The sequence below is a fragment of the Eschscholzia californica genome, unplaced genomic scaffold (genome assembly GCF_041429995.1).
Source record: "Eschscholzia californica isolate CP2 unplaced genomic scaffold, dmEscCali1.0.p SCAF_3, whole genome shotgun sequence".
Lineage (NCBI taxonomy): Eukaryota > Viridiplantae > Streptophyta > Magnoliopsida > Ranunculales > Papaveraceae > Eschscholzia > Eschscholzia californica.
In genome coordinates, this window is record NW_028238420.1 from 48,217,802 (window position 1) to 48,230,230 (window position 12,429).

Sequence of the window (12,429 nt, forward strand, 5' to 3'; positions counted from 1 at the left end):
TGGCTTGTTTTAACGAGGTGGCAGAGAGAGAAAACATGCTGGAGGAGAGAGAAAAGATTGTGAAGAGAGAGTGTAACGGTGTTATAACGGAAGGGGGCCATATGGGTATTTTTCGTAAAGTAGGGGGCCAGGCGGGAAGCTGGTCACAAAGTAGGGGGCCAATAGGGAAATAACCCAAAAAAGTATAGGTAAGTTTTATTAAACTATTTTTGTTTAAGTTCTAGAAATTTTTTTCTTTTCGAGTAAGAGAAGAAATATTTAGTAAACACTATAAATTTTTTTAAGTAAGTTCCATTTTGTTTTAATTTACTTTTGGTATTAGGTAAGTTCAATTCTTTTTAGGTAAATAATCATTACTTTAATATTACGTGATAAGTCTTATTTTCTTTTAAGTAAGTTCTATTATAAATAGTTTTATATTTATTATATTTCTTTTTAATTTACTTTTAGGATTAGTTGAGTTTTAATTGAATTTCATATTAAAAAAAAAAAAAACAGGTTAGCCCGGTCATACCCGGGTTTGGCCCGGCCCGGATAGGCCTGGCCTGGGTCAAGTCACAGTCCCGGGTTGGGCCATAGGTTTAGGCAACCCGAGACCGGCCCGTCCCGGGGTTATTCCAGCCCGGGTTGCTTGGGCCCGACCCGCAACCCGGCCCAGACCGTTCTATTTCAGGCCGGGTCGGCCCAGCCCGACCTTTTGAGCACCACTAGTTGTTGGCAACAGTATAATTGTTTTGAAGTGTTGATCTGATGGGATGTTTTTAACAAAAAAAAGAAAAGAGAACTTGACAGGTTGTTATTTGGAGCGCTCGGTAGCTACCCATTTGGTCTGCTTCTCTAGTAAGTATTTTGGCAACGAACGTGAGTGCCATGGGTGTTTGTGGGGCTGAAGCAAGTGTGAGTGTTCTAAGGCAGCTGCCAAATTCCATATAGATCTGAAAGGGAAGTGGGGAGTACCAAAAGAAACAAGGAATGAATATCTACGCAAGCCCCAAGGCATGCCAAACACCAAGTTATACATGTTGGATAATAACCAAGGTAGTCGATGTTTGAGGGTCAAATCAGGGCCAATATAAAAAGAGGTTTGCTAGTAAAACTAAGGATAGGATACCTGAAAAATATCAATAAATCAATTTGCTTTTATATGTTTTGCTTGCTCAAGTCTATATCAGTATTGAAATGCTGATAGTTTTATAGAGTTGGTTAATTTTACATGTTAATGAGGCACCCACAGAGATAGAGAATATATGGAAAGCTGCGACTTTGAGGCATAAAGCATAATTCACTTGATTGAATTTTACCCCCCATCTTCATCTTCATCACCACCATTTGCCAACACCACCAATAGATATTTCATTTTCAATAATTCGTTTCACCAAATTACAAGTTTTCAACATACATATATGAAAAAAGAGAATACCAATAATTGGAAAAATAGTAACCCTGACGACAGGTTCTTAATAATTGGAAAAAGCAGATTCTGCAAATTCAACAACGAACCTATATGGAGCTTCAGGTAAGTGTTTTCCTGTTCACACAAAAAACCTAATCCTGATGACAGGTTGCTATACAGGATGAAATTGTTTCAATGTTGTGGAAATGGGAAGCCATATAGATTTACGGTCATAGAACCTTGTTCCAGCCGAAAGTGTGAGAAAAAGAAATGCTTTCTTGTGATTAGAGACAACTATATTATGATCAACAACAAATAGAACAAGTTCGAGTTGCATTAAATATTTAAGCACTTTTCCACAAGTTCATAAAAATGAAATTGATAATAAATTAGCTTAAGAAAAGGAAGAGGAAAACTAACCCCCTCCTCCTCCCCTAGTGAAATAAAACATTAGATTATATATATTCTATTACAATAAATATTCACCCTAGTTTCATACGTACTAGTTTTCTAATCAAGCTTTGTTACTACCACAAACTTCAGTTAGACTGCTTATATAAGGAAAACACCGCATATCATTTCTACGACATAAAGGTCCTAAAACGCCAGTTCGGATATTGTATTCTTGCCAATGACCTTTGGAGTCACTACCCCAACCACCCTCGCCAAAGGTTATGACGGCTAAAACAAACCTCTCACCATCGAAGAAGATGGGAATAATAGTGCGGTTATTGTCCGCTTTTATAACATCCGTTCTCTTTATTTTCCATTGCTTGTTGTCATAATCATGGAGTACCCATGTTGTTATCTCATGTTTCGGCGTAACTAGTACAAGATTAACTTCATCTTCTACAACTCCAAGCCAAGTACGCCACCACCATGGAGTATTTAATACAGTTCCTATTTCAGATATACCCTTTGGCATTTCAATCATCCTAGTCTCTTCTTTAACCACATCGAATGCCATAATACGTCCCTCTTTAGTTAACCAATGTATACTTCCTCTAAAGCAGACAGGAGTACATCCCGAGCATAGTGACTCACTATTCAAGCCATTACCGTAGCTTATCATTGTACTCTTATCAGCATCTCTCCAACGGCCGATCTCCGGAGAGAAAATCTTGAATTGAAAAGCCGTCTCTGCTAGCAACAAGCAAACAACATTGTAGTGGTTGTAGTAATATGAAGAGGACGCTTGCCCAAAGGCTAACACAAATTCCCGATGGTATCGACGAGGGATTTTCTTGGGAGAGGGAATAAACTGTTTTTTCTTGGTTGAAGGGTTGAAAACGAACATTGATTGGTTTGTAAGTGTAAGCAAAAGAAGGCCGTGACAACTGTGCGTAGTGAATACATAATTCTTCTCAAGCTCTATAGGTAAGTGCAGAGAAATAATGGTTTCACTTAAGATAGAGGGTGAAGAGGGATCAAAAGATAGTCGGACGACATTCCCTAAATAGTGTGAAATTTCGCGAAAAAAACTAGGAGCATCTTGATTGGTTTGAAGTCGAGTATGTTTATTTACAAAAGAAGGATTAGAGATCAAGGAATACCATCTTTTGTTGATAACTTTTAACTGAGCTAGGGTCTTTGCAGGCAGTCTTGTTAAGATTTCGCCAAGGAGATCGTCGTCAAGGTTGTCCAAGACCACCATAGTTGTCATCATACAATAACCTGCACAAACACAAAGATGTGAGAATAGTCCTACATGGGAGAAGGGCGATATAGCAACCAAGAATATAATGTCAATTGGTTTTGAATTCAATGATTACAAACTTAACAACAGGGAAACTCTTAAGATACCATGTCTTTCTCAATCTCCAAGAGGGGGAATCCAGAGCTATATATATATATAATATAGCTCAATTTATACAAACATAGAAAGATGAAGTTTTTAACTCTGACCAACTAAAAATTCGCTTTCCTGAATGAACTGATTAGCCCAATTCATCTTTCCGCATAAGAGATGACGATTAAAAGTTATATATAGGGAGAGATAATTACCTAGTTTGCTTCTGACAATCCTCCTGTTTGGGGAAGTAGTCTTGCGTTTCGAAGTCATTCTGTCGGCGAACACTGATGCTGATCTCCGAGACGATGATGTTGATACCAAGATGACGGCCACATACAGGGAACCCAAATAGATAAACAAAGTGGGCAGCCGACTCTCTATTTATCTATCAAGTAGATGGTACTACTGGGGTTCAAAAAAAAAGGGGGAAGTTACTAAAATATTATAGGTAAATATATGATAGTGGTATATTTGAATTCACTAAGGATCAACCAGATTTAAAACAACAAAAAGGCACAGATCTGACTTGATTTATCAAAAAATGACCAAACTCAAAACCTAAACCCTAATTTGATGCGAACAATAAGAAATTCTCAAGTAGAAAAACTTAAAACGAACCTGTTGAAAGCTTTTAATTGTTTTTCCAAGACTCTTACCAACCTCCGGCAACTTAGAAGGACCAAAAACTAAAGCAACAACACCGGCGATAACAGCAAGTTCCGGTACACCAAGACCAAACATACTCCGACAATTAAATCCCCTTTGACCTCTTCTGTTTCTACTCAAAATCAAGGTTTTGGTAGTGTTTTTGTTCGTCAAGAGAAGAGATCTTCTTCCATCGTTAAAGAAAACAGAATTTGAAGAAGAAGAAGAAGAAGAAGAAGATGAAGGTTGTGTTTGATAGCAATTTGAACAAAGGAAAAAAGTTATGGAAAATTTTACTCCGACAAACTTTTTCTTGGAGAATCATTTTCTCTATAAATATTTTCTTATTTTTCATCGTTTGGTTGGGCAAGAGAAAAATTAATAGTTTCTCGTTTTTTTTCCATTTTCTTTACCGTTTGCTGTACTAAGAAAAAATAATTAACATAAAAAACACAAACAGGTAGAAGTTGATGAGCCAATCAATTTGGCACATCCAATATGTCAACACACAAGCCTGAGAGACAGATTCTTTTTGGGTATTGCATGATTGTATCTGTTTTACTCCACCTTTACCATCACCACTAACAACTTTTTGCAAAAAAATTGTGTAATGATCAACCTTATTAAGCAATAAACCCTAACACATTTTTACCTTAGATATTGTTTTTCAATCACATACATCTTCTTACTTCTACAATGGACAAAAGTAGAACCACCCAGATTGTAACAGTTACATATAAAAATCCTTTCCCAAACTCTTTATCTTCTTCTGTACTGTATTTATATTTGATCAAGAGGAGAAGGGAAATTGTTTACAATATACTAGAGAAAAAGAAGGAACCATATTAGGGATATCATGAGTCTCTATAATTTTAGAGAGAGAGAGAACTTTAGATCAATGTTAGAACGAACAGGAAAGATCATTTCCGAATTGTTCGATCGTTCCGGGTGTTCTTCCACTTACCATTATCATGTTTACCCACATTAAAAGCATCTTCTTCTTCTTCTTTAGAAATCCATTTTTTGCTTCAGAACTCTCATTTTCCCTCTCCATTTACTCCCTCCAATTGATTTGTCCATTTTTCTTATTCAATTTTATTTTTTAGAGAGAAATAGAGAGATGAAAATGAACCCTAAGCTTTTTTAGAGAGAGAAAGAGGTCAAGATGAACTCTGGACTTAGTTGATAATTTGAGCACCACTAGTTGTTGGCAACGGTTAATTGTTTTGAAGTGTTGATCTGATGAGATGTTTTTAACAAAAAAAAAGAAAAGAAGAAAAAGAGAATTTGACAGGTTGTTATTTGGAGCGCTCGGTTGTTACCCATTTGGTCTGCTTCTCTAGTACGTATTTTGGCAACGAACGTGAGTGGCATGGATGTTTGTGGGGCTGAAGCAAGTGTGAGTGTTCTAAGGCAGCTGCCAAATTCCATATAGGTCTGAAAGGGAAGTGGGGAGTACCAAAAGAAACAAGGAATGAATATCTACGCAAGCCTCAAGGCATGCCAAACACCAAGTTATACATGTTGGATAATAACCAAGGTAGTCGATGTTTGAGGGTCAAATCAGGGCCAATATAAAAAGAGGTTTGCTAGTAAAACTAAGGATAGGATACCTGAAAAATATCAATTGTGCTTTTATATGTTTTGCTTGCTCAAGTCTATATCAGTGTTGAAATGCTGATAGTTTTTGTAAAGTTGGTTAATTTTACATGTTAATGAGGCATCGACAGAAATAGAGAATATATGGAAAGCTGCGACTTTGAGGCATAAAGCATAATTCACTTGATTGAATTTTACCCCCCAATCTCCATCTTCATCACCACCATTTGCCAACACCACCAATAGATATTTCATTTTCAATAATTCGTTTCACAAAATTACAAGTTTTCAACATACATATATGAAAAAAGAGAATACCAATAATTGGAAAAATAGTAGCCCTGACGACAGGTTCTTAATAATTGGAAAAAACAGATTCTGCAAATTCAACAACAAACATATATGGAGCTTCAGGTAAGTGTTTTCTTGCTCAGACAAAAAACCTAACCCTGATGACAGGTTGCTATACAGGATGAAATTATTTCAATGTTGTGGAAATGGGAAGCCATAAAGATTTACGGTAATAGAACCTTGTTCCAGCCGAAAGTGTGAGAAAAAGAAATGCTTTCTTGTAATTAGAGACAACTATATTATGATCAACAACAAATAGAACAAGTTCGAGTTGTAATAAATATTTAAGAACTTTTCGACAAGTTCATAAAAATGAAATTGATAATAAATTAGCTTAAGAAAAGGAAGAGGAAAACTAACCCCCTCCTCCTCCCCTAGTGCAATAAAACATTAGATTATATGTTCTCTTACAATAAATATCTACCCAAGTTTCATAGTACTAGTTTTCTAATCAAGCTTAGTTACTACCACAAACTTCAGTTAGAGTGCTTATATAAGGAAAACACCGCATACCATTTCTACGACATAAAGGTCCTAAAACGCCGGTTCGGATATTGTATTCTTGCCAATGATCTTTGGAGCCACTACCCCACCAACCACCCTCGCCAAAGGTTTGGACGGCTAAAACAAACCTCTCACCATCGAAGAAGATGGGAATAATAGTGCAGTTATTGTCTGCTTTTATAACATCTGTTCTCTTTATTTTCCATTGCTTGTTTTCGTAATCATGGAGTACCCATACTTTTATTTCATGTTCGTGCGTAATTAGTACAAGATTAACTTCATCTTCTACAACTCCAAGCCAAGTACGCCACCACCAATGAATATTTAATACAGTTCCTATGTCAGATACACTCTTTGGCATTTCAATCATCCTAGTCTCTTCTTTAACCACATCGAATGCCATAATATGTCCCTCTTTAGTTAACCAATGTATACTTCCTCTAAAGCAGACAGGAGTACGTCCCGTGCATAGTGACTCACTATTCAAGCCATTACTGTAGCTTACCATGGTACTCTTAGCAGCATCTCTCCAACGGGCGATCTCCGGGGAGAAAATCTTGAATTGAAAAGCCGTCTCTGCTTCCACCATGCAAACAACATTGTAGTGGTTGTAGTAATATGAAGAGGACGCTTGCCCAAAGGCTAACACAAATCTCCGATGGTATCGACGAGGGATTTTCTTGGGAGAGGGAATAAACTGTTTTTTCTTGGTTGAAGGGTTGAAAACGAACATTGATTGGTTTGTAAGTCTAAGCAAAAGAAGGCCGTGACAACTGTGCGTAGTGAATACATAATTCTTCTCAAGCTCTATAGGTAAGTGGAGAGAAATAATGGTTTCACTTAAGATAGAGGGTGAAGAGGGATCAAAAGATAGTCGGACGGCATTCCCTACATAGAGTGAAATTTCGGGAAAAAAACTAAGAGCATATTGATTGGTTTGAAGTCGAGTGTGTTTATTTACAAAAGAAGGATTAGAGATCAAGGAATACCATCTTTTGTTGATAACTTTTAACTGAGCTAGGGTCTTTGCAGGCAGTCTTGTTAAGATTTCGCCAAGGAGATCGTCGTCAAGGTTGTCCAAGACCACCATAGTTGTCATCATACAATAACCTGCACAAACACAAAGATGTGAGAATAGTCCTACATGGGAGAAGGGCGATATAGCAACCAAGAATATAATGTCTATATCCTCTCCCCTCATTGCCAATTGGTTTTGAATTCAATGATTACAAACTTAACAACAGGGAACCTCTTAAGATACCATCTCTTTCTCAATCTCCAAGTATATATATATATATATATATATATATATATATATATATATATAATTGGGCATAACTTATCATTATATATCTAACACTATCTGTTTTGTGGTTCTCACATCAATTTATCAATATACACAAACAATATAAAGTTTCTAAAACAACAACTAAGTAGATCTATCTACAAACAGAAAAAAAAATTAAGTTTTTAAGATGTCTACAACAACCAAGTAAATCGATGAATCAATTTATACAAACATAGAAAGATGAAGTTTTTAACCCTGACCAACTAAAAATTCGCTTTCCTGAATGAATTGATTAGCCCAATTCATCTTTCCCCATAAGAGATGACGATTAAAAGCTATATATACAGGGAGAGATAATTACCTAGTTTGCTTCTGACAATCCTCCTGGTTGGGGAAGTAGCCTTGCGTTTCGAAGTCATTCTGCCGGCGAACACTGATGCTGAGTGATGCTGATCTCCGAGACGATGATGTTGATACCAAGATGACGGCCACATACAGGGAACCCAAATAGATAAACAAAGTGGGCAGCCGACTCCCTATTTATCTATCAAGTAGAAGGTACTACTTTTTTTTTTTTTTTTTGAACAGAAATATCATTAAACCCAAAAGATTACAATGAAGTCCTTAAAGTAATGAAGAAAAATAAGAGGACTACAGAGTGACAAGTTAACTACTAAGGACCATAGACGGATAACCAAATTAAGGAGGATTGAACCAAGATGAAGCTAAATTATGCGCCAGTTGATTCTGAGAACGTGGACAGTAGGTTATCTCCACTCGGCTTGAATATATTCTTTCACGTAGCTCATTTATGACCGTCCACAGACGCCAAGGTATCGAAGGATCAATGGTTGTGATCAAATCAACCATAACCCTAGAATCTGTCTCCAATATAAACCCTATCTCCAAATCAGTCGCTAACTCCAACCCTAGAGAAATGGCGAGCATCTCACTTTCTAGGGCAGTTTGTGGCTCGATCAGTTTAGTTTTTTCTCCGATGATGGTTCCTGAGCTATTTCTAGCAACCGCAGCACATGATCCTCCATCAGATCTAAACGAACCATCACAGTTAATCTTCACTTTACCCATTGGAGGTGGGTTCCAGTCGTGTTCCTGCATGCGATTATCAGAAAAAATAGGAGTAAAGTTAACATACCTCAGTGACTCCTTGGTTCGTCGCCAACATCGATCTATATCAACCGGTGTTTGGTTGAAGATTAGGTCATTCCTCATCTTCCAATGATTCCATATCAGATAAGTTGCTTCATACCAAATATGGGAACCTATATTATCCTTTACAAGCATATCTTTTAGGGTTCCTATTAAATCGATTGTAAGTGGTTGAAGGTCCGGATGATTTGTATGATTAATAAGATCTCTGAACACCTTGCATGTACTGAAAAGATGATCTCTGGTTTCGAGTTCTTGTCTATTACAAAGAGTGCAGAAATTAGGTATGTTCGGAACCTTACTACTAATATTTGTTAGATTAGGTAACCCATCATGGATCAACTTCCATATAAATATTTGAATGTTAGGATCCATATATTTCTGCTTCCAAAATTTCTTCCAAGGGAAGTTATATGCTTGATCTGACAGTATTGGATTAACCTTGATCTGTTGATAATATGACTTTGAAGAAAATTTCCCATTTTCTACACATGTCCACATGAGTTTATCTTTCTGTTGATGTTGCGGAATGTGTATACTTGATATGGCTTGAACAGTGGACTCATCAAAATATGTTTGTAATAGGTCCTGATTCCATAGGTATGATGATGATTCCCTCTTAATAAGATCAGCCACCCAAAAAATGTTGTATGGTAGTTCTCGAATGATATGTGGTTGGTGTCCTTGAATGTTAGGAATCCATGGGTCTTGTTGTATTTTGGTACTGGAACCATCTCCAATAATCCAGAGACAATTATTACGAATGGTATCCTTCGTAGTTATAATAGCCTTCCAGAAATTCGAAATTGATGAGGGACTTTCCGAAGTCCAAAAGTCATCTTCCTTAATGTATTTGGACTTAACTAACTTGACCCATATACTGTTAGGATTGGTGAGGAGCTTCCAAGTAAGTTTAGCTATAAGTGATTCATTGACTTCCTTTAAAGATCTTATACCAAGTCCACCCTTATGCTTAGGACTACAAAGTATATCCCATCTAAGGAAATGAAATTTCCTATCAGTGATTTCATGACCCCACCAAAAGGTCCTTTCTGCTTTCTCTAGTTTCTTTATTACTGTCTGAGGCAAAATCTGAAAACTAAAGGGGTAAGTACAAAAAGAGGATAGAATAGTTTTAATGAGTACTGTTCTTCCTGCTTGAGTGATAAACTAACTTCCAATTTGAGAGTGATTTGACAAATTTCTCTTCTAACCATTGGTGACTTTTGACTCTGTTACTTGGCTTGAGGAGGAAAGAACCCAGATATTTGGACTGATCAGTCATCAAAGGTGCCTGGAGTTGTGAGATGTATATATTCTTGATGTTGGTGGGAACCCCTCTGCTAAAATGGATGGAAGATTTGTTGAAGTTGACGCTCTGCCCTGAAAATTTAGCATAAATGTCCATTAATTGTATAATAGAGCTTAAATTTTCAGTTGTAGCTTTACCAAATATAATCAGGTCGTCCGCGAATAAAAGATGTGAAATACTAGGTGCGGCCTGATTAATTTGGTACCCTGTAAATTTCCCTATTTGTTCATAATGAGAAATTAAGAGGGAGAGTGACTGTGAGGCTAGGATGAAAAGATATGGAGAAAGTGGGCAGCCTTGCCTAAGGCCTCTAGAGGCCGTGAAATCTCCAACCAGACTACCATTCAATTGAATGTTAAAATGGGTAGTGGTTATACAAGATAAAATAAGGGATAAAATGTTTCCCTCAATGCCAGTGGCTCGTAATACTGCCTCAAGAAAACTCCAGCTGACCCGATCATAGGCTTTGGCCATATCTATTTTAAGAGAAAAGTGGCCCTTCTTAGCAGTAGATTTATTCATTGAATGCAGTAGTTCCTGAGTAATAACAATGTTTTCCATGATTTGTCTGCCTGGGACAAAGGCATTTTGTGTCCACATCACACATTCACTCAAAAAAGGGCCCAAACGATTGGCGATGATTTTTGTGATGAATTTGTAGACCGAGTTACACAAGGAAATTGGACGATAGTCAGAGGTCATACTCGGGTTCCTGATCTTAGGAATTAAAGCAATTGTAGTATAATTAAGAGCTGGAGGGATACAACCTGATTCAAATGTTGACTGGATGAAGGTGATTAGCTCGGCTCCAATTGTGTCCCAATTATGTTGAAAGAAAAAATGTGGGAGCCCATCAGGTCCCGGGCTTTTAATTGCCCCCATATCCATAACTACTTGCTTAATTTCCTCGGGAGAAGGAACTCTTGAGATGTAGCCCAACTGTTCGGCCGAGAGTATCTTGTATGAGTTAAGAATCTCGGTCGGACTGGGGTTCAAAAAAAAAAGGGAAGTTACTAAAATATTATAGGTAAATATATGATAGTGGTATATTTGAATTCACTAAGAGGGTGTTTGATTCTTGCACTTATTAAGTGATTTTCACTTAATAAGTGTGGGCCGGCAATTTTATGCCGTTTGTTTTTTCACTTAATAAGTGAATATCACTTGTAAGTGGGGTCAAAGTAAGTGCAAAAAAGTAAGCTCCAACTCATCTCTTCCTTCATTAGTCACGGAACCATCCAAACTCCATGATGCAACGTAAGTTATTTCTCCTTCATACTTTTTAATTATTTGAGGTTAATATTTTCAACACAAAGTATTAATAAACCGTAATTCTCTTGTATCTAAACTCGCGAACACAATGAATTAGTATGAAATACTAATATGCAAATACTTTAAGGTCAAAATAGACAATTTCTCATTTTTATGACATTTAGAATTAATATAAAAACAAAAATCAAGCACTTAGAAGTGATGGAAAACAAACGCCACAACACTTACAAGTGATATCACTTACTAAGTGATTATCACTTAGTAAGTGATAGCACTTACAAGTGCTAAAAAATCAAACACCCTCTAAGAATCAACCAGATTTAAAAGCACAAAAAGGCACAGATCTGACTTGATTAATAAAAAACTGACCAAACTCAAAACCTAAACCCTAATTTGATGCGAACAATAATGAAATTCTCGAGTAGAAAAACTTAAAACGAACCTGTTGAAAGATTTTAATTATTTTTCCAAGACTCTTACCAACCTCCGGCAACTTAGAAGGACCAAAAACTAAAGCAACAACACCGGCGATAACAGAATTTGAAGAAGAAATTGATTGAGAAGAAGAAGATGAAGATGAAGTTTTTAGAAAGAGAGATAATACAGAGAGGAGAGATAACATCATCACTTTGGGTGACAGAAATACTAGATTCTTTCATGCTTTAGCTTCTGCTAGGAAAAGAAACAACAAAATCATAGGACTCCAGAACCCTGATGGAAAATGGGAAGTAGACCCTCCAACTATCAGTAAACTGCTAAATTCCCATTTTCTCCAACTTCTCTCAACCACCCTTCCTCCCAGGGCTGACTTCATCAAAGATATCTTTCAACCTGTTATCTCTATGGAGACCAATAACACTCTCACTGCCATACCCTCAGCTGATGAAATATCTCAAGTGGTTCATAACTTTATGGCTGATAAATCTCCAGGCCCTGGTGGATTCTCTCCATCTTTCTTCCAACAAAATTGGGACCTAGTAGCTGAAGACACAATCAAAATGGTTCAAACTTTCTTCAAAACCCACCACCTTCCATCCCAGTTAAACCAAACTCACATAACCCTCATACCAAAAACTAAATCCCCCTCATCTCCCTCAGATTTC

General features: G+C 37.0%; 2 protein-coding genes and 1 long non-coding RNA gene across 3 annotated transcripts; all 3 read right to left on the reverse strand.

Annotated features, from left to right (window-relative positions):
- Positions 1-1,709: 1,709 nt before the first annotated feature.
- LOC147551123 (uncharacterized) lies at positions 1,710-3,416 on the reverse strand. The gene is made up of 3 exons (XR_015237629.1): positions 3,398-3,416; positions 2,947-3,067; positions 1,710-2,533 (listed from the first exon to the last, which is right to left on the reverse strand). It is a non-coding gene; the product is annotated as an uncharacterized LOC147551123 (long non-coding RNA).
- Positions 3,417-6,084: 2,668 nt separating this feature from the next.
- Positions 6,085-12,043, reverse strand: LOC147551124 (F-box protein At1g20360-like). Its single transcript, XM_086669230.1, has 3 exons — positions 11,769-12,043; positions 7,934-8,136; positions 6,085-7,394 (listed from the first exon to the last, which is right to left on the reverse strand). The coding sequence occupies exons 2-3, from the start codon at positions 8,064-8,066 to the stop codon at positions 6,238-6,240; spliced, it is 1,290 nt and encodes a 429-aa protein (XP_086525356.1). The 5' UTR covers positions 8,067-8,136; positions 11,769-12,043; the 3' UTR covers positions 6,085-6,237.
- Positions 8,272-8,758, reverse strand: LOC147551125 (uncharacterized). Its single transcript, XM_086668529.1, has 2 exons — positions 8,729-8,758; positions 8,272-8,685 (listed from the first exon to the last, which is right to left on the reverse strand). Exons 1-2 carry the CDS (start codon positions 8,756-8,758, stop codon positions 8,272-8,274), a joined length of 444 nt encoding a protein of 147 aa, XP_086524655.1.
- Positions 12,044-12,429: the final 386 nt, after the last annotated feature.

Bases quoted from the DNA above. Each gene is read 5' to 3' on its own strand.
- LOC147551125 (XM_086668529.1), bottom strand. From the start codon at position 8,758: ATGTTGGCGACGAACCAAGGAGTCACTGAG. The intron at 8,686-8,728 runs GTATGTTAACTT...AATCGCATGCAG, and splicing joins CGAACCAAGGAGTCACTGAG to GAACACGACTGGAACCCACC.
- LOC147551124 (XM_086669230.1), bottom strand. From the start codon at position 8,066: ATGTGGCCGTCATCTTGGTATCAACATCATCGTCTCGGAGATCAGCAT. The intron at 7,395-7,933 runs GTAATTATCTCT...GTGTTTGTGCAG, and splicing joins GATTGTCAGAAGCAAACTAG to GTTATTGTATGATGACAACT.